The sequence below is a fragment of the Cherax quadricarinatus genome, chromosome 21, assembly GCF_038502225.1.
Source record: "Cherax quadricarinatus isolate ZL_2023a chromosome 21, ASM3850222v1, whole genome shotgun sequence".
In the NCBI taxonomy this organism is placed as follows: Eukaryota; Metazoa; Arthropoda; class Malacostraca; order Decapoda; family Parastacidae; genus Cherax; species Cherax quadricarinatus.
The window spans coordinates 41,934,280-41,962,035 of record NC_091312.1 but is presented as its reverse complement, the minus strand read 5'-3'; the positions used below and the strand labels follow the sequence as shown (position 1 = coordinate 41,962,035).

Below are 27,756 nucleotides of genomic sequence, written 5' to 3'. Positions count from 1 at the left end.
GAGAGGGAGACAGGATTAGAGAAAGGTGAAGAAGGAAAGATTATAGTGGGAGGGAGTTACTACTAATGGGGAAGAAATACAGAAAGGTAATTCAAGAATATGAAGACCAACAGAGGGTTAATGAAGATGAATCTAATAAAACGTGAATTCAATTTAGATCAAGATAATTGGGAAGGAATAGTAAGATTGATTTAATTAAACGAGGTGAAGATGAGGTGAGGTAATGGTTCGAGAAACCGATAAGACAGAAGACAGAAATTCACCTATATTGAATCCTTCTTTACGATGTTTCGCACAGTGTTCTTTCTGAAGTTATAAGCCGATGAACGTGGTAGGAGACTGACTTACCGCTGAAATTATACTACATAACAAAACACCACAGCCAAAATTTGATGAAATTTCAGGCGGAAATAGTATCTGGAAACGTATAGGTAAACACATGCAAAACTAATTATCTCCTTCTTCCCGTCACCATCTAACACGGATATCAAAGCACTCAGTTAAGGCTTCAGGGTCGACACAGTCACATCTAAACCACAATAATACCTCCAATGCATAAAGAAGAACTACAGATACAGCGGAACGGATTTCCAGAAAGGCCAGGCCGCGGGGGCGTTGACCCCCAGGAAAGGCATCACCACCTCGGCTGTCTCTGTACAATGCTCGCCTGTTCTGTCTTTCCATTACATCAACATCCTACCGCCATCAAGGGAGGTGGCGCCGTCATTTTCGACATCAAAATACTCAACCTACTCAACGATCAGGACACTTACGACCCTACGACCCGACTACGAAGGTGGGCACCTTCACAAAAGATTTCTTTCATAAGGTGCGATACATTTTAAAGAGCTCTGGAAAGGGAAAGAAACTTCTCCGTACTATCCCCAGCAACCTCAGACCGGCTACAATGCTCGGCTTGCCTAACACCCACATATTCCGGATCCGACTGAATCCACTCTTCTCTGGAACAGGCAGCGCCTCTTACGAACTAACAGGCTTATCAAAGAATCACCTGTCCAGATATCATCAGTTCTGAACATCTCAACCACTCTGGAGATCTCAACGCTTACGATATATCAATATATAGTACAAAAAAATTTCCGACCTAGACGTAACCCTTCACTATTACTAAGCAACTCATTTCGTAAGTCTTCGATCTACTGCGGTGGAAACTTGATGACTTCCCAGACGTAATTGTTCTTGCTTGTGAATTCTTAGACCTTATCGACCTCTGCGTCGGGTTTCAATTACCTATGATCTGAAGACTTCTTTTCCAACAGACCTTCGAGTTACTTAGGAGTTCCCCACTAAGCGTTATCCTGGTGACCCTCAGTATGGATCACATTTGAAAATGAGTGTATTTTTTTAATACCATTATTCCCTCTTATTACCTGGCTTCGCTACGTAGACGACATGTTCATCTTTTCTCTAAGAAGATTTGGCATATCTACCCTCCAATGTAAACATAAGCATTTCGAATCCTCCCCTTCAAGTTACACTCAGCGAAGACATACATGATACTTTCCCTATATTTGATGGATGAAGTCTGACAACGAACTTCATCTCAGTCTATCGCAGCCCACCAACCAACACGATCTTCTACACTTCCACTCATGCTATCACATCGAGACAACACTGGGTGCTGATATAGGTTGTTTCCTAAGAGATCCTATCTACAGTACTGAATTTCGTAAATAAAAATGCACTTTCCTGAAGCAAATCTTCAAGCTAGACCGACCGACCCAGTATACATTTACTATACTTTATGCCTGTAATATTTCCTCTCGACTTTAAGAGAGCTGATTTAAGACCGGGTCTCGGGGACGAGGAATCCCGGAAAAATTAACTAACATATAGAACGCCAAAAATGAGATCAAAAACAACAACAATACTAACAACCAACAACAGTCCCAACAACACCAATAGCAACAACAACAACCCTAATAATCCAACAACAACAAAACCAACGCAACCACTCCAACAACAACCCCAACAACACTAACATCAACAGTAGTAAAACAACAAAACAAGAACAGCTGCTCTGCACTCTCCCACCAACATACTCTCCCTCTCCCTCTGGAGGTTTATTCCAGAAACATTTGTTTCATATTGAACAAAACATGTTAAGTGAAAATGATATGCAAACTTTATAAACGTGACACTAGTGCTAGTTGGCCCAGTGGTCACTCAGAGTCGTCCCCAAACCTCATACATCATCACTCCTATATGTCTGCCCTTCTAGGAGAGGAAGCCTTAATGCTGTGAATAGCTCATGATCAAAGGAATTTGAGCTACGTTTCATTTCCATGGATTAAACCATATTGCATTCCTCAGACATTGCATGATCCTTACGGTTTTTAAAAACAATGATGATAATATGGGTAATTGATATATTCTGCCCGCAATGGCAGGTGACCTCAAGTGTTATTGGTAGGAAACTTGAGTGAGAGGAACGTTTATGGAGTTTCTTTTGCTAGTGGTTCGTAGTGGTACGTGACATAGTCAGCAGGTTGGATAATATTGTAACAGGTAATGGGAACAAGTCCATTATGTCTTAGTGCTGGGGGTAATGACACTGGAAAGGGCAGGAGAGAGGAGCTACTGGATAAGTACAGGTCAGCCATAGAAGTAGTTAGGTCTAAGGGAGGGATCCCAGTCATATGTAGCATCTTGCCTAGAAAGGGAGTGGGCAATAAATGGACGTCTAGGGCAATTGGTATAAATTGCTGGCTAGACAGGTACTGCAAGGAACTTGCAATCCCATTCATTGATAACTGGGACCTATTCTTTGGCAAACGTGATATGTATGCAAGGGATGGGGTTCATCTCTCTGGGGATGGAGTGATTGCATTAGCCAATTCAGTTGAGAGGGTAACTGATGACTTGTCTAGGAATTTAAACTGATAGATTATAGAGGTATGGGTGTTTGTGGGGAAACAATCAGGCCGGAGTATTAGGGTTAAAAACAGCAGTTATTACCGGGATACCTCAGGGATATGTTTAAAAGACAATATTCAAAATAAAGTTGCTAGTAATGGCAAATCAATTGATCAACAAACAAAGAAAGATGATAGAGGGCAACGAGTGACTAGCTCCCTTAAGGTTTACTGTACAAATAGGAGTCTAAGAAATAAGATAGATGAGCTAAGATTACTGCAAGTGCAGGTAATATAGATATTATTGGTATAAAAGAGACCTGGTTCAACCTGAAAGATAGAGAAATGCCTTCTGAATGCAACATATAGGGTTATAAACTATTCCACACTAATAGGGCCAACAGGAAGGGTGGTGGAGTGGCGATGTATGTCAGAGAAAATTTAAATTGTCTTAGACATGATATAAGATTACAACCTTGATAGGGAGTTCAGTAAGCTGTTATTGGACGAAATTCATAAGGCATCTAGATATGAAAATGTTGTGATAATGGGAGATTTTAACTTTAGACAAATTGATTGGAACAATATGACAGGAAATCTTGAGTCTAGTGACTTTCTTGATACGGTTCAGGATTGCTTTTTAGAACAGGTTGTGACAGAACCAACTAGAGGAAACAATCTACTTGACTTGGTTCTTGCCAACAAAGATTCACTAATTAATAATCTTGAGGTTAATGATGAACTTGGGGAAAGTGATCACAAATCACTTAGTTTCAATATATCATGGAATTACCCAGATAACTGCAATCAAATCTCTGTCCTAGATTTTCGCTTGGCCGACTTCATGGGACTGAAAAATTACCTGGGTGGGCTAAATTGGGATGTCCTGACTATGGGTCAGGTAGGTGATCTTGGTTGCCAATATGACTTATTTCAGAGCATAGTTCTAGTTTCCCAGACAACTTTTGTTCCGAGTAGGGAAATTAGATCTAACAAAAATGATCCCAAATGGATGAACAATAGATTAAAACATCTCATTAGTCAAAAGAGAGGCATATATAGGCGTATCAAAAGAGGGGATGGGCAGTTAAGAAATCAATATATTCAATTAAAGAGAGAACTAAAGAAAGGAAGAAGAAAAGCTAAAATGGATTATGAGGCTAAGGTCGCAAGGGATTCAAAGACTAACCCAAAAGGGTTCTTTCAGGTATACAGAAGTAAGATTTGGGACAAGACTGGCCCACTTAAGAGTAACTCTGGTCAGATCGCTGACAGTGATAAGTGTGAAATTCTCAATACCTACTTCCTCTCAGTTTTCACCCAGGAAAATACTAGCGATATTCCTGAAATAATAGATTATGTAGAACAGGATAATAAACTATGTACGATTGCGGTAACTAGTGACATGGTCCACAGACAAATAGAGAAACTAAAACCTAACAAATCCCCAGGCCCTGATGAACTGTTTGCAAGGGTGTTAAAAGAACGTAAAGAGGAACTTAGCATACCTTTGGCTAATCTTCTTAACATATCACTACAAACTGGCATAGTGCCTGATAAGTGGAAAATGGCAAATGTGATACCTATTTACAAGGCAGGTGACAGGTCCTTGGCTTCGAACTATAGACCAATAAGCCTTACCTCCATAGTGGGAAAATTTATGGAATCAATAATTGCCGAAGCAATTCGTAGCCATTTTGACAGGCACAGATTGATTAATGAATCTCAACACGGTTTTACAAAGGGGCGTTCTTATCTTACGAATTTACTAACTTTTTTCACTAAGGTGTTTGAGGAGGTAGATCATGGTAATGAATATGATATTGTGTATATGGACTTCAGTAAGGCTTTCGATAAAGTTCCACACCAGAGGCTATTAAGGAAACTTAAGGCACACGGAACAGGAGGAGAAATTTTTTCCTGGGTAGAGGCATGGTTGACAAATAGGCAGCAGAGAGTTTGCACAAATGGGGAGAAATCAGAACGGGGGCACGTCACAAGCGGTGTTCCTCAGGGGTCAGTGCTGGGCCCGTTGTTGTTCACAATTTACATAAACGACATAGATGAGGGAATAAATAGCGACATAAGCAAATTTGCTGATGACACCAAAATTGGCCGTCCAATTCATTCTAATGAGGACACTAGAGCACTCCAGGATGATTTGAATAGACTGATGCAATGGTCGGAGAAGTGGCAGATGCAGTTTAATATTGACAAATGCAAAGTTCTAAATGTTGGACAGTTAATTAACCATGCCACATATAAACTAAATAATATAGATCTTAATACTACTGATTGCGAAAAGGATTTAGGAGTTCTGGTTAGCAGTAATCAAAAACCAAGACAGTGCATTAGTGTTCGCAATAAAGCTAACAGAATTCTTGGCTTCATATCTAGAAGTATAAATAACAGAAGTCCTCAGGTAGTTCTTCAACTCTATATATCCTTGGTTAGGCCTCATTTAGACTATGCTGCTCAGTTCTGGTCACCGTATTACAGAATGGATAAAACTGCTCAGGAAAACGTACAGAGGAGGATGACAAAGATGATCCCATGTATCAGAAATCTTCCATATGAGGATAGACTGAGGGCCCTGAATCTGCACTCTCTCGAAAGGCATGGAATTAGGGGGGATATGATCGAGGTGTATAAATGGAAAACCGGAATAAATAAAGGGTATGTATATAGCGTGCTGAAAATTTCCAGCCAAGACAGGACTCGCAGCAATGGTTTCAAGTTGGAAAAATTCAGATTCAGGAAGGATATAGGAAAGCACTGGTTTGGTAATAGGGTTGTGGATGAGTGGAACAAACTCCCGAGTACAGTTATTGAGGCTAAAACTTTGTGTAGTTTTAAAAATAGGTTAGATAAATACATGAGTGGGTGTGGGTGGGTGTGAGTTGGACCTGACTAGCTTGTGCTGTTGGGTCTGGTGCCGTGCTCCATCCTTGAGTTTAGGTCACCAGACTGGGTGGGTCATTGGGCTAATCCGGGGGGGCATTGGGCTTATCCGGGGGGGACATGGACCTGCTCCGCATGGGTCAGTAGGCCTGTTGCAGTGTTCCTTCTTTCTTATGTTCTTATGTTGAGTGTTATGTGATGGTCTGGGATATGCTACCACTACTTCCACCACAACAATTGTCACTAGTGCAGCTACCTACACACGCACACAGTGAATGACCACATTATTAGGCCCACCTGTACGCCTGCTCGTTAATGAAAATTTTGTAATAAGTCAATCACATGGCAACAACTCAGTGTCTGAAAGCACGAAGACATGATGAAGAGGTTCAGTTGTTCAAACCAAACATCGGTGTGGGGAAGAAATGTGATCTAAGTGACTTTAACTGTGGAAATATTGTTGGTGCCTAACTGGATGGATTAAGTATTTGAGAAACTGCAAATCTCCTTTGATTCTCACGCACAACAGTCTCTAGAGTTTGCAGAAAGTAGTGTGAAAAATACTGAATATCTAGCGAGCGGCAGTTCTGTGGGCGGAAAAGCCTTGTTAACGAGAGAGCTAAGAGGAGACTAATTCACACTGACAAGGTGACAGTAAATGAAATAACCATGCATTACAGCAGTGGAATACAGAAAAGCATCTCTGAATGCATAACACGTTGATCCTTGAAGCGAATGAGCTACAGCAGCAGCGGGAGACCACACAGAGTTTCACTCCTGTCAGCTAAGGACAGGGCAATGAAGCTACAGTGGGAACAAGGTTACAGCTGATGATTGGAAAAACCTCGCCTGGTCTGATGAATAGTGATGTCTCCTGCGACATGCAGTTGGTAGGGTCAGAATTTGGCGTAAACCTCATCAGCCAACAATCAGTCAATCAATCAATATAATATATATATATATATATATATATATATATATATATATATATATATATATATAATATATATATATATATATACACCTAGTGTGTGTGTATGTATGCCGCATTAAATTACATCAGCAAAACGTATCCTTCCTTCTAATTTGGAGATAATTTAATAACGGTATAATTGAACAACGTCACGTTCCTGTTTTAAATTAATTAGACGTAATTACCTGATGATCCCCTAGCGAATTGCCTAATTGAAAGACGAACAATTCACGGTACTGGCGTACTAAATTCACCTCTACGCTGTGTGTCGGGGAGTTGGGCTGGGAATACAGCACCATCACGGATGATAATTACTGCTTCTAGCGCATAATTCGTAATTAATGCAACATGCGTGACTTTAATGTTGCCCTGGTGAAGGTTACACTGTGTGGTGCTCTGACCATGTGAAGGTTACACTGTGTGGTGCTCTGACCATGTGAAGGTTACACTGTGTGGTGCTCTGACCATGTGAAGGTTACACTGTGTGGTGCTCTGACCATGTGAAGGTTACACTGTGTGGTGCTCTGACCATGTGAAGGTTACACTGTGTGGTGCTCTGACCATGTGAAGGTTACACTGTGTGGTGCTCTGACCATGTGAAGGTTACACTGTGTGGTGCTCTGACCATGTGAAGGTTACACTGTGTGGTGCTCTGACCATGTGAAGGTTACACTGTGTGGTGCTCTGACCATGTGAAGGTTACACTGTGTGGTGCTCTGACCATGTGAAGGTTACACTGTGTGGTGCTCTGACCATGTGAAGGTTACACTGTGTGGTGCTCTGACCATGTGAAGGTTACACTGTGTGGTGCTCTGACCATGTGAAGGTTACACTGTGTGGTGCTCTGACCATGTGAAGGTTACACTGTGTGGTGCTCTGACCATGTGAAGGTTACACTGTGTGGTGCTCTGACCATGTGAAGGTTACACTGTGTGGTGCTCTGACCATGTGAAGGTTACACTGTGTGGTGCTCTGACCATGTGAAGGTTACACTGTGTGGTGCTCTGACCATGTGAAGGTTACACTGTGTGGTGCTCTGACCAAATGAAAGTTACACTGATTTGCTTTGTTAATTAAACAGTTCCTATGTCTGTACTCTCTGGAGTACTTAAACCAGAATTATCCTTAGTACTTAAATCTTGTATTCCTCGAAGTAACTGAGCCTAGTACCTAAATCTGTTCTATTACATAAACCTGTAATCTTCCTAGCACTTCAGTACTCTATCTTTGCTCGCATTTAGACTAGTAACTGTATCTTACTGTTATTCAAATTCAAAAAAATTTAGCAATCTCTCCTGATGACTTCGACTCATTTCCTGTATACTAAGTATTCACACCATACTCATGGCCAAGAACTAGACTAGTATACTGCTAGTATACTAGTATACTGCTAGCCCAGTAGCAGACTCGCGCCATACTGCTAGCCCAGTAGCAGACAAGCGCCATACTGCTAGCCCAGTAGCAGACTCGCGCCATACTGCTAGCCCAGTAGCAGGCTAGCGCCATACTGCTAGCCCAGTAGCAGACTAACGCCATAATGCTAGCCCAGTAGCAGACTAGCGCCATACTGCTAGCCCAGTAGCAGACAAGCGCCATACTGCTAGCCCAGTAGCAGACTAGCGCCATTCTGCTAGGCCAGTAGCAGACTCGCGCCATACTGCTAGCCCAGTAGCAGACTAACGCCATAATGCTAGCTCAGTAGCAGACTAGCGCCATACTGCTAGCCCAGTAGCAGACTAGCGCCATACTGCTAGCCCAGTAGCAGACTAACGCCATACTGCTAGCCCAGTAGCAGACTAGCGCCATACTGCTAGCCCAGTAGCAGACAAGCGCCATACTGCTAGCCCAGTAGCAGACTCGCGCCATACTGCTAGCCCAGTAGCAGACTAACGCCATACTGCTAGCCCAGTAGCAGACTAGCGCCATACTGCTAGCCCAGTAGCAGACAAGCGCCATACTGCTAGCCCAGTAGCAGACTAGCGCCATACTGCTAGCCTAGTAGCAGACTAACGCCATAATGCTAGCCCAGTAGCAGACTAGCGCCATACTGCTAGCCCAGTAGCAGACTAACGCCATAATGCTAGCCCAGTAGCAGACTAGCGCCATACTGCTAGCCCAGTAGCAGACTAGCGCCATACTGCTAGCCCAATAGCAGACAAGCGCCATACTGCTAGCCCAGTAGCAGATAAGCGCCATACTGCTAGGCCAGTAGCAGACTCGCGCCATACTGCTAGCCCAGTAGCAGACTAACGCCATAATGCTAGCTCAGTAGCAGACTAGCGCCATACTGCTAGCCCAGTAGCAGACTAACGCCATACTGCTAGCCCAGTAGCAGACTAGCGCCATACTGCTAGCCCAGTAGCAGACTAGCGCCATACTGCTAGCCCAGTAGCAGACTCGCGCCATACTGCTAGCCCAGTAGCAGACTCGCGCCATACTGCTAGCCCAGTAGCAGACTAGCGCCATACTGCTAGCCCAGTAGCAGAAAAGCGCCATACTGCTAGCCCAGTAGCAGACTAGCGCCATACTGCTAGCCTAGTAGCAGACTAACGCCATAATGCTAGCCCAGTAGCAGACTAGCGCCATACTGCTAGCCCAGTAGCAGACTAGCGCCATACTGCTAGCCCAGTAGCAGACAAGCGCCATACTGCTAGCCCAGTAGCAGACTAACGCCATAATGCTAGCCCAGTAGCAGACTAGCGCCATACTGCTAGCCCAGTAGCAGACAAGCGCCATACTGCTAGCCCAGTAGCAGATAAGCGCCATACTGCTAGCCCAGTAGCAGACTCGCGCCATACTGCTAGCCCAGTAGCAGACTAGCGCCACACTGCTAGCCCAGTAGCAGAAAAGCACCATACTGCTAGCCCAGTAGCAGAAAAGCGCCATACTGCTAGCCCAGTAGCAGACAAGCGCCATACTGCTAGCCCAGTAGCAGACTCGCGCCATACTGCTAGCCCAGTAGCAGACTAGCGCCATACTGCTAGCCCAGTAGCAGACTAACGCCATACTGCTAGCCCAGTAGCAGACTAGCGCCATACTGCTAGCCCAGTAGCAGACAAGCGCCATACTGCTAGCCCAGTAGCAGACTCGCGCCATACTGCTAGCCCAGTAGCAGACTAACGCCGTACTGCTAGCCCAGTAGCAGACTAGCGCCATACTGCTAGCCCAGTAGCAGACAAGCGCCATACTGCTAGCCCAGTAGCAGACTAGCGCCATACTGCTAGCCTAGTAGCAGACTAACGCCATAATGCTAGCCCAGTAGCAGACTAGCGCCATACTGCTAGCCCAGTAGCAGACTAACGCCATAATGCTAGCCCAGTAGCAGACTAGCGCCATACTGCTAGCCCAGTAGCAGACTAGCGCCATACTGCTAGCCCAGTAGCAGACAAGCGCCATACTGCTAGCCCAGTAGCAGATAAGCGCCATACTGCTAGGCCAGTAGCAGACTCGCGCCATACTGCTAGCCCAGTAGCAGACTAACGCCATACTGCTAGCCCAGTAGCAGACTAGCGCCATACTGCTAGCCCAGTAGCAGACAAGCGCCATACTGCTAGCCCAGTAGCAGACTCGCGCCATACTGCTAGCCCAGTAGCAGACTAGCGCCATAATGCTAGCCCAGTAGCAGACTAGCGCCATACTGCTAGCCCAGTAGCAGACAAGCGCCATACTGCTAGCCCAGTAGCAGACTAGCGCCATACTGCTAGCCTAGTAGCAGACTAACGCCATAATGCTAGCCCAGTAGCAGACTAGCGCCATACTGCTAGCCCAGTAGCAGACTAGCGCCATACTGCTAGCCCAGTAGCAGACAAGCGCCATACTGCTAGCCCAGTAGCAGACTAACGCCATAATGCTAGCCCAGTAGCAGACTAGCGCCATACTGCTAGCCCAGTAGCAGACAAGCGCCATACTGCTAGCCCAGTAGCAGATAAGCGCCATACTGCTAGCCCAGTAGCAGACTCGCGCCATACTGCTAGCCCAGTAGCAGACTAACGCCATAATGCTAGCTCAGTAGCAGACTAGCGCCATACTGCTAGCCCAGTAGCAGACAAGCGCCATACTGCTAGCCCAGTAGCAGACTAGCGCCATACTGCTAGCCTAGTAGCAGACTAACGCCATAATGCTAGCCCAGTAGCAGACAAGCGTCATACTGCTAGCCCAGTAGCAGACTAGCGCCATACTGCTAGCCCAGTAGCAGACAAGCGTCATACTGCTAGCCCAGTAGCAGACTAGCGCCATACTGCTAGCCCAGTAGCAGACAAGCGTCATACTGCTAGCCCAGTAGCAGACTGATACCATATGGTTGACGGATCATCCCTCTTCCATTCTCTGGCCATGACAATGACTGGTAGATACACTTGCCGTCTCAATAACAGGATTGTGGTGGAAGATCTGATGGCCTGCGATTTGCCCTCGAAGTGGATAATTCAATTGACCGTTCATGACTCAGGGGAAGAGAGAGAGAGAGAGAGAGAGAGAGAGAGAGAGACAGACAGAGACAGAGGGACGGACGGACTGACAGACAGACTTAGCATTATCATTATTTGTTTTTATTATAACTATTATTTACATTATTATCTTAAAATTATAATTTTGCAGTTGTACGAATAATTTCCAATCATAAATGCATTTTATTGGTAGTATTAATGGTGGTAGTGTTATGTTATTACATTAGACTAATCTTTTGCCTTTTTCGTATTCTCTTAGCTTCTGCATATTTTCGTTTCGTAATTGTGCTTCACCGTAACCCGTTGACTCGAAAGAAAATGACACGAAGCTGAATCAGTATAAAACTATCCTTGATACACATTATTGCAACAATCAGTGCGAAACTGTTCTTGGTGAATATTTTAATGCAACAATTAAAATGAACCCATTCTTGGGAACACTTTAATGTAACAATCAACAAGTGACCACTTTGTAGAGGATATTCTGAAGTAACAGTCAATGCAAATTTAGGGAATACTCAAGCGTAGCAATCAATATGAGACCACTCGGGGGAATACTTTAAAGTACCAGTCAACACGAGACCATGAGAAGCACTTGAAGTAAGAATCAACATGAAATCATTCTTAGAGAAGACTTTTAATGTGTGATTCACTTCATAAGACGTTTCCTCGCAGTTATGGCTACACTGTGACCAGTTACGACTATGTTATTTAGTCTCGCCAGCTATAAGACTGAGGATCTGTCTTAGGAATGGAAAGATAGAGGGAGTACAATGGTATATAAGTATATAAAAGAGTACACGATAGTACATGGATGCGGAAGGAAGCGGAAGATCTTGTTGTGTACATGGCTACTCATCAACTGGGACGGATTAACCACAGCTTAACTACGTGTTTTCACGACAACTGCTGTAATAGCTGCTGTCATAGATGGTCCAGGGGAAGAGAGACAGAGGTCAGAGGTGATGCGCAAGACGGTCATTATCATATTTTATTTATAGGAAGGGTGAAGGTTTCTAGTCGACTTGTCCCCAACAACACGTCTAAGGTCGTGTAATTGGCATTAGGATCTGGTGCAGTTGGTGTACCTCTGTGACAGTGGCTCTGACAGAGGGTCAGAGGTCAAATGCATAGGGCCGAAGGGTCAATTAGTTTGATTAATAACAAGAAGGGGATTGTGGAGATTGTATAACCTATGAAGAAAATTTGAAAGGTGGCTGGCTGGAGGAGACTTTGAAACGCGGGAACTAAGATGTCTGGGTTGTAAAATAAGGTGAATATGTTGTGGCTGGATGGCAGATTATTGGGTTGTGATACATGAGCCTCAACGAGAGGATAGTTAAGATGTAAAGTAGATAATTAAGACACACACATGGAACAATAAAGATACCAGTCTGTTACATGTGTATCTTAATCATCAACTTGTCTGAATTTTGTGCCATTTTCAACATAAAATGAAAAGTAATAGTGAATGGTTTTTTTTTAGAACGTAATCAAGAAGGAACACTGCAGCAGACCTACTGACCCATACTAGGCAGGTTCTCCTCAGAGCTAAACCCTTTAACAAAAATATTTGTCCAACACATTTTCAATGCTACCAGTATTAATTCCCAGAAGTTACCATGCTCTTGGGTCACCCTGTCTTGGTAGATCACCCAGTCTTGGTAGATCACCCAGTCTTGGTAGATCACCCAGTCTTGGTAGATCACCCAGTCTTGGTAGATCACCCAGTCTTGGTAGATCACCCAGTCTTGGTAGATCACCCAGTCTTGGTAGATCACCCAGTCTTGGTAGATCACCCAGTCTTGGTAGATCACCCAGTCTTGGTAGATCACCCAGTCTTGGTAGATCACCCAGTCTTGGTAGATCACCCAGTCTTGGTAGATCACCCAGTCTTGGTAGATCACCCAGTCTTGGTAGATCACCCAGTCTTGGTAGATCACCCAGTCTTGGTAGATCACCCAGTCTTGGTAGATCACCCAGTCTTGGTAGATCACCCAGTCTTGGTAGATCACCCAGTCTTGGTAGATCACCCAGTCTTGGTAGATCACCCAGTCTTGGTAGATCACCCAGTCTTGGTAGATCACCCAGTCTTGGTAGATCACCCAGTCTTGGTAGATCACCCAGTCTTGGTAGATCACCCAGTCTTGGTAGATCACCCAGTCTTGGTAGATCACCCAGTCTTGGTAGATCACCCAGTCTTGGTAGATCACCCAGTCTTGGTAGATCACCCAGTCTTGGTAAGTCACCTCGTCTTGGTATGCCACCCTTGGCAGGTCACCCTGTTTTGGTGGTTCACCCTACCTCGGTAAGGTGACTTACCAAGGTAGCATTAACCACCCTACCTTGGTAATGCTCGCTCCAAGCCAGAGGCAATTAGACAGGTAGGACGGGTAAGTGGCGGCACTGGGAGGGAAAGCGGTGAGAGAGCGGAGAGAGAGAGAGAGGGGGAGTGAGAGACAGTGGAGAAAGAGAGGGGGAGTATGCAAGACAGTGAAGATAGCTTCAGAAGCATGAACGGTGGCGTCGTCAGCAAAGATAAAAGTTCATGTTTCGCTGTCTAAGCCATTTTTAAGAGACATTCCAAGTGAGGATGTAAAGTATGTTACGTAGGCAGTGGTATCAGCAGCAGTGGTATCAGCAGCAGTGGTATCAGCATAGGCAGTGGCATCAGCAACAGTGACGTCAGCAGTGGTGGCAGCAGTCAGTGTGGCAGCGGTGATGGCAGTGCTGGTGGCAGAATTATTGGCAGTAGTGAGTAAAGCAGCGGTGGTGGTAACATTGGTGGCAGCAGTGAATGAAGCAGTGAAGGTGGCATCAGTGTATGAAGCAGTCATGGCGGCAGTGATGGTGACAGCAGTGAATGAAGCAGTGATGGTGGCAGTGAATGAAGCAGTCATGGTAGCATTAGTGGCAACAGTGAATGAAGCAGTGATGGTGGCAACATTAGTGGTAGCAGTGAACGAGGCAGAGGGTGGAAACAGTGATGGTGGCAACATTAGTGGCAGTCAGTGAAGCAGTGGTGTTGGCCGTGGTGGTGGCACCAGTCAGTGAGGCAGTGATGGTGGCACCAGTCAGTGAGGCAGTGATGGTGGCACCAGTCAGTGAGGCAGTGATGGTGGCACCAGTCAGTGAGGCAGTGATGGTGGCACCAGTCATTGAGGCAGCGGTGGTAACAGTGATGTCAGTGAATCGGTGATGTCAGTGAAGCAGTGATGGTGGCAGTGACGGTGGCAGCAGTGAGTGAAGCAGGGGTGGTGGCACTAAGCTAGTAACTGTAGTTCATGTTACATTCATAACAAGTTGCAAATTTTGGCAGAAAGGAGAAATTTCCTGCAAGATGGGCCAAAAAAAAGGAAAAAAAATCTGGCTTGTAGGCAACGCCGCTCAAACCTTCCCACCACTATAAGGTGCCCAGCGTCGAGGAGGGAGAGCAGAACCACTGCAAGACTTATTCTATGGTGCTTCAAGCTGGCTCCTAGAGCTTTATCCCTAAAACTCTATTACTGGTTCCACTAATTCCTCTGACAAATGAAATCCCTCTCGTAAAAATAAGGGGCGAATGAAATTTGTTGTAATTTATTGTCATTCTGACCCTTTTTTTTTAATGGTGAGGGGGGAGGGTAAAACAGTTCAGATCATGGGTGTATAATAAATAAGATAGAGGGACGGGGAGGGCGGTTGAAGTTTTAGGGAAAATACAATTTTTTTTCGGCGCATGATATAAAAATATGATGTTGTGGTAATTTGGTGGCAGCAGCCACTGTTAGTGCACTGTGATGGTAGTAGCTTGGTGGTAGCAGTCACTGTTAGTGCACTGTGATGGTAGTAGCTTGGTGGTAGCAGCCACTGTTAGTGCACTGTGATGGTAGTAGCTTGGTGGTAGCAGTCACTGTTAGTGCACTGTGATGGTAGTAGCTTGGTGGTAGCAGTCACTGTTAGTGCACTGTGATGGCAGTAACTTGGTGGCAGCAGCCACTGTTAGTGCACTGTGATGGTAGTAACTTGGTGGTAGCAGTCACTGTTAGTGCACTGTGATGGTAGTAGCTTGGTGGCAGCAGCCACTGTTAGTGCACTGTGATGGTAGTAACTTGGTGGTAGCAGTCACTATTAGTGCAGTGTGATGGTAATAACTTGGTGGTAGCAGCCACTGTTAGTGCAGTGTGATGGTAATAACTTGGTGGTAGCAGCCACTGTTAGTGCAGTGTGATGGTAATAACTTGGTGGTAGCAGCCACTGTTAGTGCAGTGTGATGGTAATAACTTGGTGACAGCAGCCACTGTTAGTGCAGTGTGATGGTAATAACTTGGTGACAGCAGCCACTGTTAGTGCAGTGTGATGGTAATAACTTTGTGACAGCAGTCACTGTTAGTGCAGTGTGATGGTAATAACTTGGTGGTAGCAGTCACTGTTAGTGCACTGTGATGGTAGTAACTTGGTGGTAGCAGTCACTGTTAGTGCACTGTGATGGTAGTACCTTGGTGGTAGCAGTCACTGTTAGTGCACTGTGATGGTAGTAACTTGGTGGTAGCAGTCACTGTTAGTGCACTGTGATGGTAGTAGCTTGGTGGCAGCAGCCACTGTTAGTGCACTGTGATGGTAGTAACTTGGTGGTAGCAGTCACTGTTAGTGCACTGTGATGGTAGTAACTTGGTGGTAGCAGTCACTGTTAGTGCACTGTGATGGTAGTAACTTGGTGGTAGCAGCCACTGTTAGTGCACTGTGATGGTAGTAACTTGGTGGTAGCAGTCACTGTTAGTGCACTGTGATGGTAGTAGCTTGGTGGTAGCAGTCACTGTTAGTGCACTGTGATGGTAGTAACTTGGTGGCAGCAGCCACTGTTAGTGCACTGTGATGGTAGTAGCTTGGTGGTAGCAGTCACTGTTAGTGCACTGTGATGGTAGTAGCTTGGTGGTAGCAGTCACTGTTAGTGCACTGTGATGGTAGTAGCTTGGTGGTAGCAGTCACTGTTAGTGCACTGTGATGGTAGTAGCTTGGTGGTAGCAGTCACTGTTAGTGCACTGTGATGGTAGTAACTTGGTGGCAGCAGCCACTGTTAGTGCACTGTGATGGTAGTAACTTGGTGGTAGCAGTCACTGTTAGTGCACTGTGATGGTAGTAACTTGGTGGCAGCAGCCACTGTTAGTGCACTGTGATGGTAGTAGCTTGGTGGTAGCAGTCACTGTTAGTGCACTGTGATGGTAGTAACTTGGTGGCAGCAGCCACTGTTAGTGCACTGTGTTAGTAGTAGCTTCGTGGTAGCAGTCACTGTTAGTGCACTGTGATGGCAGTAACTTGGTGGCAGCAGCCACTGTTAGTGCACTGTGATGGTAGTAGCTTGGTGGTAGCAGTCACTGTTAGTACAGTGTGATGGTAGTAGCTTGGTGGTAGCAGTCACTGTTAGTACAGTGTGATGGTAGTAACTTGGTGCCAGCAGCCACTGTTAGTGCACTGTGATGGTAGTAGCTTGGTGGTAGCAGTCACTGTTAGTGCACTGTGATGGCAGTAACTTGGTGGCAGCAGCCACTGTTAGTGCACTGTGATGGTAGTAACTTGGTGGTAGCAGCCACTGTTAGTGCAGTGTGATGGTAGTAATTAGGTAGTAGCAGTCACTGTTAGTGCACTGTGATGGCAGTAACCTGGTGGCAGCAGCCACTGTTAGTGCAGTGTGATGGTAGTAATTAGGTAGTAGCAGTCACTGTTAGTGCACTGTGATGGCAGTAACCTGGTGGCAGCAGCCACTGTTAGTGCACTGTGATGGTAGTAGCTTGGTGGTAGCAGCCACTGTTAGTGCAGTGTGATGGTAGTAATTAGGTAGTAGCAGTCAATGTTAGTGCAGTGTGATGGTAGTAACTTGGTGGTAGCAGTTACTGTTAGTGCAGTGTGATGGTAGTAATTAGGTAGTAGCAGTCAATGTTTGTGCAGTGTGATGGTAGTAACTTGGTGGTAGCAGTTACTGTTAGTGCAGTGTGATGGTAGTAATTAGGTAGTAGCAGTCAATGTTAGTGCAGTGTGATGGTAGTAACTTGGTGGTAGCAGTTACTGTTAGTGCAGTGTGATGGTAGTAATTAGGTAGTAGCAGTCAATGTTAGTGCAGAGCGATGGTAGTAACTTGGTGGTAGCAGTTACTGTTAGTGCAGTGTGATGGTAGTAATTAGGTAGTAGCAGTGAATGTTAGTGCAGAGCGATGGTAGTAACTTGGTGGTAGCAGTTACTGTTAGTGCAGTGCGATGGTAGTAATTAGGTAGTAGCAGTCAATGTTAGTGCAGTGTGATGGTAGTAACTTGGTGGTAGCAGTTACTGTTAGTGCAGTGTGATGGTAGTAATTAGGTAGTAGCAGTCAATGTTAGTGCAGAGCGATGGTAGTAACTTGGTGGTAGCAGTTACTGTTAGTGCAGTGTGATGGTAGTAATTAGGTAGTAGCAGTCAATGTTAGTGCAGAGCGATGGTAGTAACTTGGTGGCAGCAGTCACTGTTAGTGCAGTGTGATGGTAGTAACTTGGTGGTAGCAGTTACTGTTAGTGCAGTGTGATGGTAGTAATTAGGTAGTAGCAGTCAATGTTAGTGCAGTGCGATGGTAGTAACTTGGTGGCATCAGTCACTGTTAGTGCACTGTGATGGTAGTAACTTGGTGGCAGCAGTCACTGTTAGTTCAGTGTGATGGTAGTAACTTGGTGCCAGCAGAAACTGTTAGTGGAGTGTGATGGTAGTAACTTGGTGGCAGCAGTCACTATTAGTGCAGTGTGATAGTAGTAACTTGGTGGTAGCAGTCACTGTTAGTGCAGTGTGATGGTAATAACTTGGTGGTAGCAGTCATTGTTAGTGCAGTGTGATGGTAATAACTTTGGTGGTAGCAGTCACTGTTAGTGCAGTGTGATGGTAATAACTTCTTGGTAGCAGCCACTGTTAGTGTGAGGGTAATAACTTGGTGGTAACAGTCACTATTAGTGCAGTGTGAGGGTAATAACTTGGTGGTAACAGTCACTATTAGTGCAGTGTGAGGGTAATAACTTGGTGGTAACAGTCACTATTAGTGCAGTGTGATGGTAATAACTTGGTGACAGCAGCCACTGTTAGTGCAGTGTGATGGTAATAACTTGGTGACAGCAGCCACTGTTAGTGCAGTGTGATGGTAATAACTTGGTGACAGCAGCCACTGTTCTTTGCGTCCCTATAACCCTAAAGAAAAAAACAATAACTTTGTTTATGCATCAATTTTCATCGACTATTAATTTTCCTCCACTTTTTTCTGTTTTTTTTATATATATATCGTTGGACTCAGCCATGCTGTCGACAGCAATGAACAAAAGACGCAGGTGAAGACAAGCTTTTATTGATGCAATGTTTCTCTTGCTCTGTTTCACTCCAAATATTTGGTAGTCTCTTTCGCTTGTGTTTGTTCCATAATGTTTTATCTGTTTTCTGATTTAACATTTAGTTGCTTCTTGCACTTTCCACCTCTATTCCTCCCTATTCTTAATTCCCTTGACTTTTCTTCGTCTCCCTTCATTCTCTAACTTTCTCAGTCTGCTTCTCCCACTTGTCTCATTTCTGTTCTCCAAGTCGTCTCCTTTGTTTCCTATTTCTCTATCACCTCCCCTTCTATTTCTCCCTCTCTATTTCTCCTCTTATCCCCATTTCCTACTAGACTTCTCTTCGGCCCCTCTCTCCTACTATCCTCCTCTGCTCCTCTCCCCACTACACTCCACTTTCCAATCTTCTTCACTCCTTCCCCTTCCTCTTCCTCTTCCTCCTGCCCTTCGTTCCAACCCCTCCTAGCACACAACACTCGTACAAAACTAATTTGTCCCACCAGAGGCGCAGCAAGCCCTGGCCTCTCATTACAAAGCTCACCCAAAGAGCCTTTTGGCGTTCCTCTTCCCACAGTGGAGCTCATTTTTGTGAGCTATGAAGCACCCGGGAACCATATGAGTCGCGCTCTAGCTTAATTAAAAAGCATACTGTAGGGAAGGAGGGTTCGTGCATGCTAAAGAGAGAGACTAAGTCTATTGAGAAATAATTAATAATTAGAGATGTAGGAAGAAAGAGAGAATGAATGCGAACTAATGAATTTTTGTTAGAAAATTAGTATGTGTGTGTGTGTGTGTGTGTGTAAGTGTAAGTGTAAGTGTAAGAATGGAAGGGGGTAAATTGCTCCTTGACTCCCAGTAAAGCTTCAAATCGGAAGAATTTCTTCACAGCCAGGCTTACTGAAGGCATTTGAAGGTTAGTCTTAGCATAAATACTTAGAGAACGTTAATGATTAGAATAGATGCTTTGCGAACGTTAGTGCTTGGAACAGATACTTGGGGAACGTCAGTGCTTATAATAGATACTTTGAGAATGTTAGTGCTTAGAATATATACTTGGAGAACTGCTTAGAATAGATTCTTTGAGAACGTTAGTGCTTAAAATAGATACTTGGCGAACGTTAGTGCTGATAATAGATACTTGGGGAACGTTAGTGCTTAGAATAGATACATTGAGAATGTTAGTGCTTGGAATATATACTTGGAGAATGGCTTAGAAGAGATGCTTTGAGAACGTTGGTACTTGGAATAGACACTTAGGGAACGTTAGGGCTTAGAACGTTAGGGCTTAAAATAAGTTCTTGAAGAACGTAAATGAAAGTATACTCATGCAATGACATGTTTTTCTTGTTGACATTGTGTGAGAGAACATAATGGTTCTCGGTGTTCTTGCATTGATGATCTTTGTGTATTTGAAGTATTTATTGTGTTTGTGGAATCACTGAAGGCTTCTGTTATTGACCTTGTGTGTAGGTGTTGACCTTGTGTGTAGGTGTTGACCTTGTGTGTAGGTGTTGACCTTGTGTGTAGGTGTTGACCTTGTGTGTAGGTGTTGACCTTGTGTGTAGGTGTTGACCTTGTGTGTAGGTGTTGACCTTGTGTGTAGGTGTTAACCTTGTGTGTAGGTGTTGACCTTGTGTGTAGGTGTTGACCTTGTGTGTAGGTGTTGACCTTGTGTGTAGGTGTTGACCTTGTGTGTAGGTGTTGACCTTGTGTGTAGGTGTTAACCTTGTGTGTAGGTGTTGACCTTGTGTGTAGGTGTTGACCTTGTGTGTAGGTGTTGACCTTGTGTGTAGGTGTTGACCTTGTGTGTAGGTGTTGACCTTGTGTGTAGGTGTTGACCTTGTGTGTAGGTGACCTCGTGTGTAGGTGTTGACCTTGTGTGTAGGTGACCTCGTGTGTAGGTGTTGACCTTGTGTGTAGGTGACCTCGTGTGTAGGTGTTGACCTTGTGTGTAGGTGACCTCGTGTGTAGGTGTTGGCCTATTGTGTAGATGTTGACCTCGTGTGTAGGTGTTGGTCTCGTGTGTAGGGGATGACTTCGTGTGTAGGTGTTGACCTCGTGTGTAGGTGTTGGCCTCGTGTGTAGGGGTTGACCTCGTGTGTAGGTGTTGACCTCGTGTGTAGGTGTTGACCTCGTGTGTAGGTGTTGACCTCGTGTGTAGGTGTTGACCTCGTGTGTAGGTGTTGACCTCGTGTGTAGGTGTTGACCTCGTGTGTAGGTGTTGGCCTCGTGTGTAGGGGTTGACCACGTGTGTAGGTATCGAACGTTTGTGTAAGTTTTGACCTCGTGTGTAGGTGTTGTCATCATGTGTAGGGGATGACCTCGTGTGTAGGTATCGAAAGTATGTGTAGGTGTTGACCTCGTGTGTAGGTATCAAAGGTTTGTGTAGGTGTTGACCTCGTGTGTAGGTATCGAAAGTTCGTGTAGGTGTTGACCTCGTGTGTAGGTGTTGACCTCGTGTGTAGATTTTGATTTCGTGTGTAGGTATCGAACGTGTATGTAGGTGTTGACCTCGTGGGTAGGTGTTGGCCTCGTGTATGTGTGTTGACCTCGTGTGTAGGTATCGAACGTGTGTGTAGATGTTGACCTCGTGTGTAGGCGTTGACCCCGTGTGCAGGTGTTAAGCTTGTGTGCAGGTGTTAAGCTTGTGTGCAGGTGTTGACCTTGTGTGTTGGCGATGAACGTGTGTGTAAGTGTTGATTTCGTTTGTAGGTTTTGACCTCGTGTGTAGGTGTTGACCTCGTGTGTAGGCGTTGACCTCGTGTGCAGGTGTTAAGCTTGTGTGCAGGTGTTGACCGTGTGTTGGAGATGAACGTACGTGTAAGTGTTGATTTCGTGTGTAGATGTTGACCTCGTGTGTAGATGTTGACCTCGTGTGTAGATGTTGACCTCGTGTGTAGATGTTGACCTCGTGTGTAGATGTTGACCTCGTGTGTAGATGTTGACCTCGTGTGTAGATGTTGACCTCGTGTGTGTAAGCTTAAACACTTTTATGAAACTAGTACAATTTTATGTAATGCTCTTGTGTAACTAGTACACTTTTGTTAAAACTAGTACTCTCGTGTGTAACTAGTACTCTCGTGTGTAACTAGTACACTCTTGTGTAACTAGTACTCTCGTGTGTAACTAGTACACTCTTGTGTAACTAGTACTCTCGTGTGTAACTAGTACTCTCGTGTGTAACTAGTACTCTCGTGTGTAACTAGTACTCTCGTGTGTAACTAGTACACTCTTGTGTAACTAGTACTCTCGTGTGTAACTAGTACTCTCGTGCGTAACCAGTACTCTCGTGCGTAACCAGTACTCTGGTGTGCAACTAGTACTCTGGTGTGTAACTAGTACTCTCGTGTGTAACTAGTACACGCTTGTTTAACTAGCTCTCTCGTGTGTAACCAGTACTCTGGTGTGTTACCAGTTCTCTTGTGTGTAACCAATACACTGGGTGTAACTAGTACTCTCGTGTGTAACTAGAACTCTGGTGTGTAACCAGTACTCTGGTGTGTAACCAGTACTCTGGTGTGTAACCAGTACTCTGGTGTGTAACCAGTACTCTGGTGTGTAACCAGTACTCTGGTATGTAACCAGTACTCTGGTGTGTAACCAGTACTCTGGTGTGTAACCAGTACTCTGGTGTGTAACCAGCACTCTGGTGTGTAACCAATACTCTGGCGTGTAACCAATACTCTGGTATGTAACCAGTACTCTGGTGTGTAACCAGTACTCTGGTGTGTAACCAGTACTCTTGTGTGTAACCAGTATTCTGGTGTGTAACTAGTACTCTCGTGTGTTACTAGTACTCTCGTGTGTTACTAGTACTCTCGTGTGTAACTAATACTCTCGTGTGTAACTAGTACACGTTTCTGTAACCAGTACTCTGGTGTGTAACCAGTACTCTGGTGTGTAACCAGTACTCTGGTGTGTAACCAGTACTCTGGTGTGTAACCAGTACTCTCGTGTGTTACTAGTACTCTCGTGTGTTACTAGTACTCTCGTGTGTAACTAGTACACGTTTCTGTAACCAGTACTCTGGTGTGTAACCAGTACTCTGGTGTGTAACCAGTACTCTGGTGTGTAACCAGTACTCTGGTGTGTAACCAGTACTCTGGTGTGTAACCAGTACTCTGGTGTGTAACCAGTACTCTGGTGTGTAACCAGTACTCTGGTGTGTAACCAGTATTCTGGTGTGTAACCAGTACTCTGGTGTGTAACCAGTACTCTGGTGTGTAACCAGTACTCTGGTGTGTAACCAATACTCTGGTGTGTAACCAGTACTCTGGTATGTAACCAGTACTCTGGTGTGTAACCAGTACTCTGGTGTGTAACCAGTACTCTGGTGTGTAACCAGTACTCTGGCGTGTAACCAATACTCTGGTATGTAACCAATACTCTGGTGTGTAACCAATACTCTGGTATGTAACCAGTACTCTCGTACATAAATATTAAGCCTGGTGAGCGATCCAAAATCCAGTTTTTCGCTTGTTTCCGTTTTAATATTTTGTATGACTTCAGATGGACAAGTTCTGACGTCAGTTGTTCAGAAGAAATAACTGAGTTGACTGGGAGTGCCTAATTAAATAACAAGAGCACTTTATTGATTTTCTTTTCACTCAGTCAATTATCTGTTACTAGCCACTTATTATGATTTTTTATTTAGTTATAACAGATTTAAAAATAGTCTTACGAACTAATTTGAGACAAAGTGTAGTCTTAATTTAGTCGTCGTACTTCTGCAGTCTTTTTTCTAAATGTTTTAGATTTTTTTTTTACGTACGACCTCTTAAATTGTTTTTTATACATCATGCATACATGACCATGTGTCAGTTTGGTGTATGCAATGTCTGTCCTGGGCTGTGAACGTTGGTGTGTGCCTCGCGATGCATTTACTGTTTGCCCTGGCACCATGTCTGACATTTGGCACTATGAGTGATACCTAACAAAGTCAGTCATCAGTAAGTGTGGTGGTGAAAGGGGGTGGCTGATGGCGGCGCTGCTGGCCCACCTTCCCAACCCTGCTAAAGACATGTCCTCTTCTGTTTTACAGTGATCTAGTGAAGGGAAGGCGACTGCAGCATCTTCCGTGCCGCCTGCGTCTGTGTGTGTGTGTGTGTCATTTCCCCGACTGCTAGTCAACCTACCCCTCAGTTCATGCTCCTCTCCTGTGACCGCTCGTCCATCTCAGCAACTCAAATACAAACAACCAAAAAAAAAAAAAACTCCACCGCACTACTTTTCCATCCCAGAACAAGTCTAGTGGTTGATTTCAATGAGATAAACTGACACACGATCACACAAGGTCCATCCTCCTCCTCCTCCTCCTTCTCCAAGACACACCTTAGCTACCCAACACTTCATCTTTCTGCGAGAAAGTCTCCAACACTGCACGTCTCCAACACTCCACGCCTCCAAAACTTCACGTCTTCATCATGTTTGGAATGCTGAATCCCGTCAGTGCCGTCACCAGTAAGCATATCTGACTTTGACCTTTATCATTTAAAGTATTTTCGAATTTTCGGCATGATTCAGAGATCCCCCAATGCAATGCCCATCCGAAGCACGTGTAAATAGTGCATATATTCGTATATTCAATATACAAGAAAACTAGTCAAATTCTCTAAGTACTTTTGTACTGGATGTACGCCGACAATTTCTCTGAAGTTGTCAAATCAACTAGACGAAAGTACTTTCATTATCCTTTGACTTTGTTTTCACTGTGTTAGCCTGCATATATAAAATATGCATATATTTTTATATGCACAAAACAATCGACAAATAATGCATTTTATAAACCAATAATCTGAGCTAATGGCAAGAAATTTCCGTCTTTCACCATTATATTTAAGCTTGAAATCCCACACTACCTCACGCACCGTCCCCTCTGATGCTTTTTAACACACTGCATCCGTATCTTGACCCAAGTGTCGTAAGCCATTACCTGTACCCTGAACTGACCTCTTTAAGGTCGGTGTCTAGACCTACCTTTTATAAGCCCAGTATTAGACTACTGTTATAGCATTTATTAACAGCACTGCCTGGCAGACCTCCTATCCTTTCATTCCCAGCACCAGGCAGTAAACGAGTAAGCGGGTGTCACTGGCAGTAAACAAGTAAGCGGGTGTCACTGGCAATACCATATAAAAAGCTCTAGTGGGAAGTCGAACGTCTGGCGAAGGTAGGTACCTCGGGTGTATCATAAATGCAAGGCCAGTAATATAAAAACAGAGTTGTGTGGGCGTGTGTGTCAAGCGGCGGAGAACGCTGCGGGTGGTGACTGCCAGCACTGGCCTGGAATTTACGTTATGCCTGTCGCACGTTCGCCAGACGTCACTTGGCTGTTTGTGTCTCCGGCCCCATTTCAAGGAAAATATGCAAACACCAACACTCTGGCTACAACGATAGCAACGCTCTTTGCTTTACTCACAAAAACTCAGTACTCATTCTCCAAGCAAAGACAAAAAACGCTCCTTTTACTTAGATGCCAACGCTCCTTGTCTTTAAAAAAGAAAGACACCAACGTTCACACGTCTTTGAGAGACACCAACGCTTGCTCTACTTACAATGCCAGTTTTTCTAAAGTATTAATTATTATGTGTTTCCGAATGATATGTTTCTTTAAACTTGATACCTTATATTACAAACTGATATTATTTAAACGTGTAAACAATATTATATATATATATATATATATATATATATATATATATATATATATATATATATATATATATATATATATATGTGCCGAATAAGCAGAACTTGCGATCTTGGCTTTAAAAGCAACGCTCATCTTGCCATATAAGACAAGCGAAAATTTGTGTATGCAATAATTTCGCCAAAATCATTCTGAACCTAACGAAAAAAAATATATTTCACTGTGCTTGTTTAATATTAAATTATTGTAAACAAATCTAAAATATATTTAGTTGGGCGAGGCTAAAATAAATTACTCTTGTTATAATAAGGTTAGGTAAGTTTACTAAGATTCTTTTGGTGCAAAATTATAAATTTTTACATTAACATTAATGAAAAAAATATATCTTTAAACGTATGAGAAAATTTCAGAAAGGAATTTTAAACGAGTTCTTGCTAATTGACCAGTTTTACATATTCGGCACGATATATATATATATATATATATATATATATATATATATATATATATATATATATATATATATATATATATATATATATATGAGTTTAGTAATAGATCAACTTAAACTAATCAATGATATATTTAATAGAATTTGGCTTAAATAAATTACGTTAGGTAAAGTTAAGTAACATAAGATTTCTAAGATAAGCTTATTCCCAAAAAGTAAAATATTTTCAACCAAATATGTCTCAATCTGTAAAATAAAATTATCAAAAAGTCTAACAGGAGAGTTCGGAATAGTTGACTTTATTAGGAATGACATTAGTAGTTCAGGTGGTAGAACTTGGTCATGTTAATCTCGGAACCACGGTTCAAGCCTTTCATCTATCTTTCTGTTATATATATTATAATCTCATGTCAGGTGCACCTTTGGAGGTATGTTGCGGAAAGGTTGCTGACCCACGCCATGCATCTGCCACTATAAATCAAACCTTTCCATAATATACGTCGAGTCTCCTGTTAAAGCTATCTAAGGAATTCCCTCTCAGAATTCCCACCAATTTGCAACTCGTTTGTCAGACAAGTGTTTCTAAATTTATAGTAGCCCAATGATTTTAATTTATACAACTTAAATGTATAAACGACAGATGTCTTGGACTCGCTTAGCTCGTCAGTTTCTTTAACAGTCTGAGAGTAGAATTAGAACTGACGAGGTGGGGAAGAAGATGCTTTGATGTATCTTTGGAAACGAAGAAAGTTACTGATGGAGGCAAAACGGAGAATGTATCAGAGTATAGTTGTAACATCCCACTTATACGAAACATGGGTTTTTAATGTTGCATAGAGGGAAAGGTTGGATGCAGTGGATAGTTCATTCTTGGAGGCAATGTGCGGTACGTCATGCAGAAAGTTTTTAGTTTGGAGTTTAGAAGGAAGTGGGGGTTACTAAAGGAATTATCCAGAAGGCGAAGTTGTTATTGAGGCTGTTTGGACATTTAGAAGGGACTGAATAAAATTGTGTGCTATGAAAGATGTATAAATCTGTAGTGGGGGAAAGGGAGTGTAGAGGTCATCCTAGGAAAGGTTGAAGGGAGGGGGTAAAGGTTATGCATGAGAGGGGCATGGACATTGACCAGGTGCGTGTGTGTGAAGTTGGCAGACACAAGCGACTGGAGCCAAGTAGTTTTTATGACGTGGTTTTGGAGTGTGAGCAAGGTAAAATTCAGGAAAATGGGGTTGCCAAACTCGAATCCTGAGAAGTACAATGCCTGCACTCTGAAGGAAGGGTACGGAATTTGCAGTTTGGAGGGTCATCGGAACTCTAATGTTGGGACGTCTCTGGCAAGACGGTGATGGAGCGAGTTATGATGGAAGTGTTTCTTCTTTTTTTGTAGCCCTGCTTCGGTGAAAGACTGCCTGTGTGTTTATAATATATAAACACACACACACACACACACACACTATATATATATATATATATATATATATATATATATATATATATATATATATATATATATATATATATATATATATATATATACACAAAACAACCACTGTGAAAGAATAGAGAAATTCCAAGCGCTTTCGTGACTACTCACGTTATCAAGGAACAACAAAAGTAATGCATCAAAGGAAGGCAAATAAAGGGTCTAGACCACACCTCACTATCACATCCCACAACAAAGCGACACCTGACGCGCGACTCATAAGAAAGGGAACACTGCAGCAGGTCCGCTGGCCCAACTAGACAGGTCCTTCACACAACCCACGAACAAACTATTCTACCTAAGAATTAGGGATTTTAAAATTTATTATTTGTCCAATGTATTTTTAAATTCTTCCCAAATTCTATTAATTATAAATGGATCTAATTTATATAAACCAAAAGAAATATTCATATTATTGTCAAAACTGCTTTTCATGAAACAAGATTTGACAATAATATGAATATTTCCTTTGGTTTATATAAATTAGATTCATTTATGATTAATAGAATTTGGGAAGAATTTAATAATACATTGGACAAATAATAAATTTTAAAATTCTTAATTCTTAGGTAGAATAGTTTGTTCATGGGATGTGTGAAGGACCTGTCTAGCTGAGCCAGCGGACCTGCTGCAGTGTTCACTTTCTTATGAGTCGCGCGTCAGGT

At 43.5% G+C, this 27,756-nt stretch overlaps 1 protein-coding gene across 4 annotated transcripts in view; it reads left to right on the top strand.

Moving 5' to 3' along the window:
• Positions 1-27,756, top strand: part of cpx (synaptic transmission protein complexin) — an 874,417-nt gene that overhangs the window by 489,104 nt on the left and 357,557 nt on the right. For all 4 annotated transcript variants that reach the window (XM_070087415.1, XM_070087414.1, XM_070087416.1 and 1 more), the window contains exon 2: positions 23,550-23,968. In XM_070087415.1, coding sequence (XP_069943516.1) covers positions 23,932-23,968 — 37 coding nt within the window. In that variant the 5' untranslated portion in view covers positions 23,550-23,931. The remainder of the gene's footprint in view (positions 1-23,549; positions 23,969-27,756) is intronic.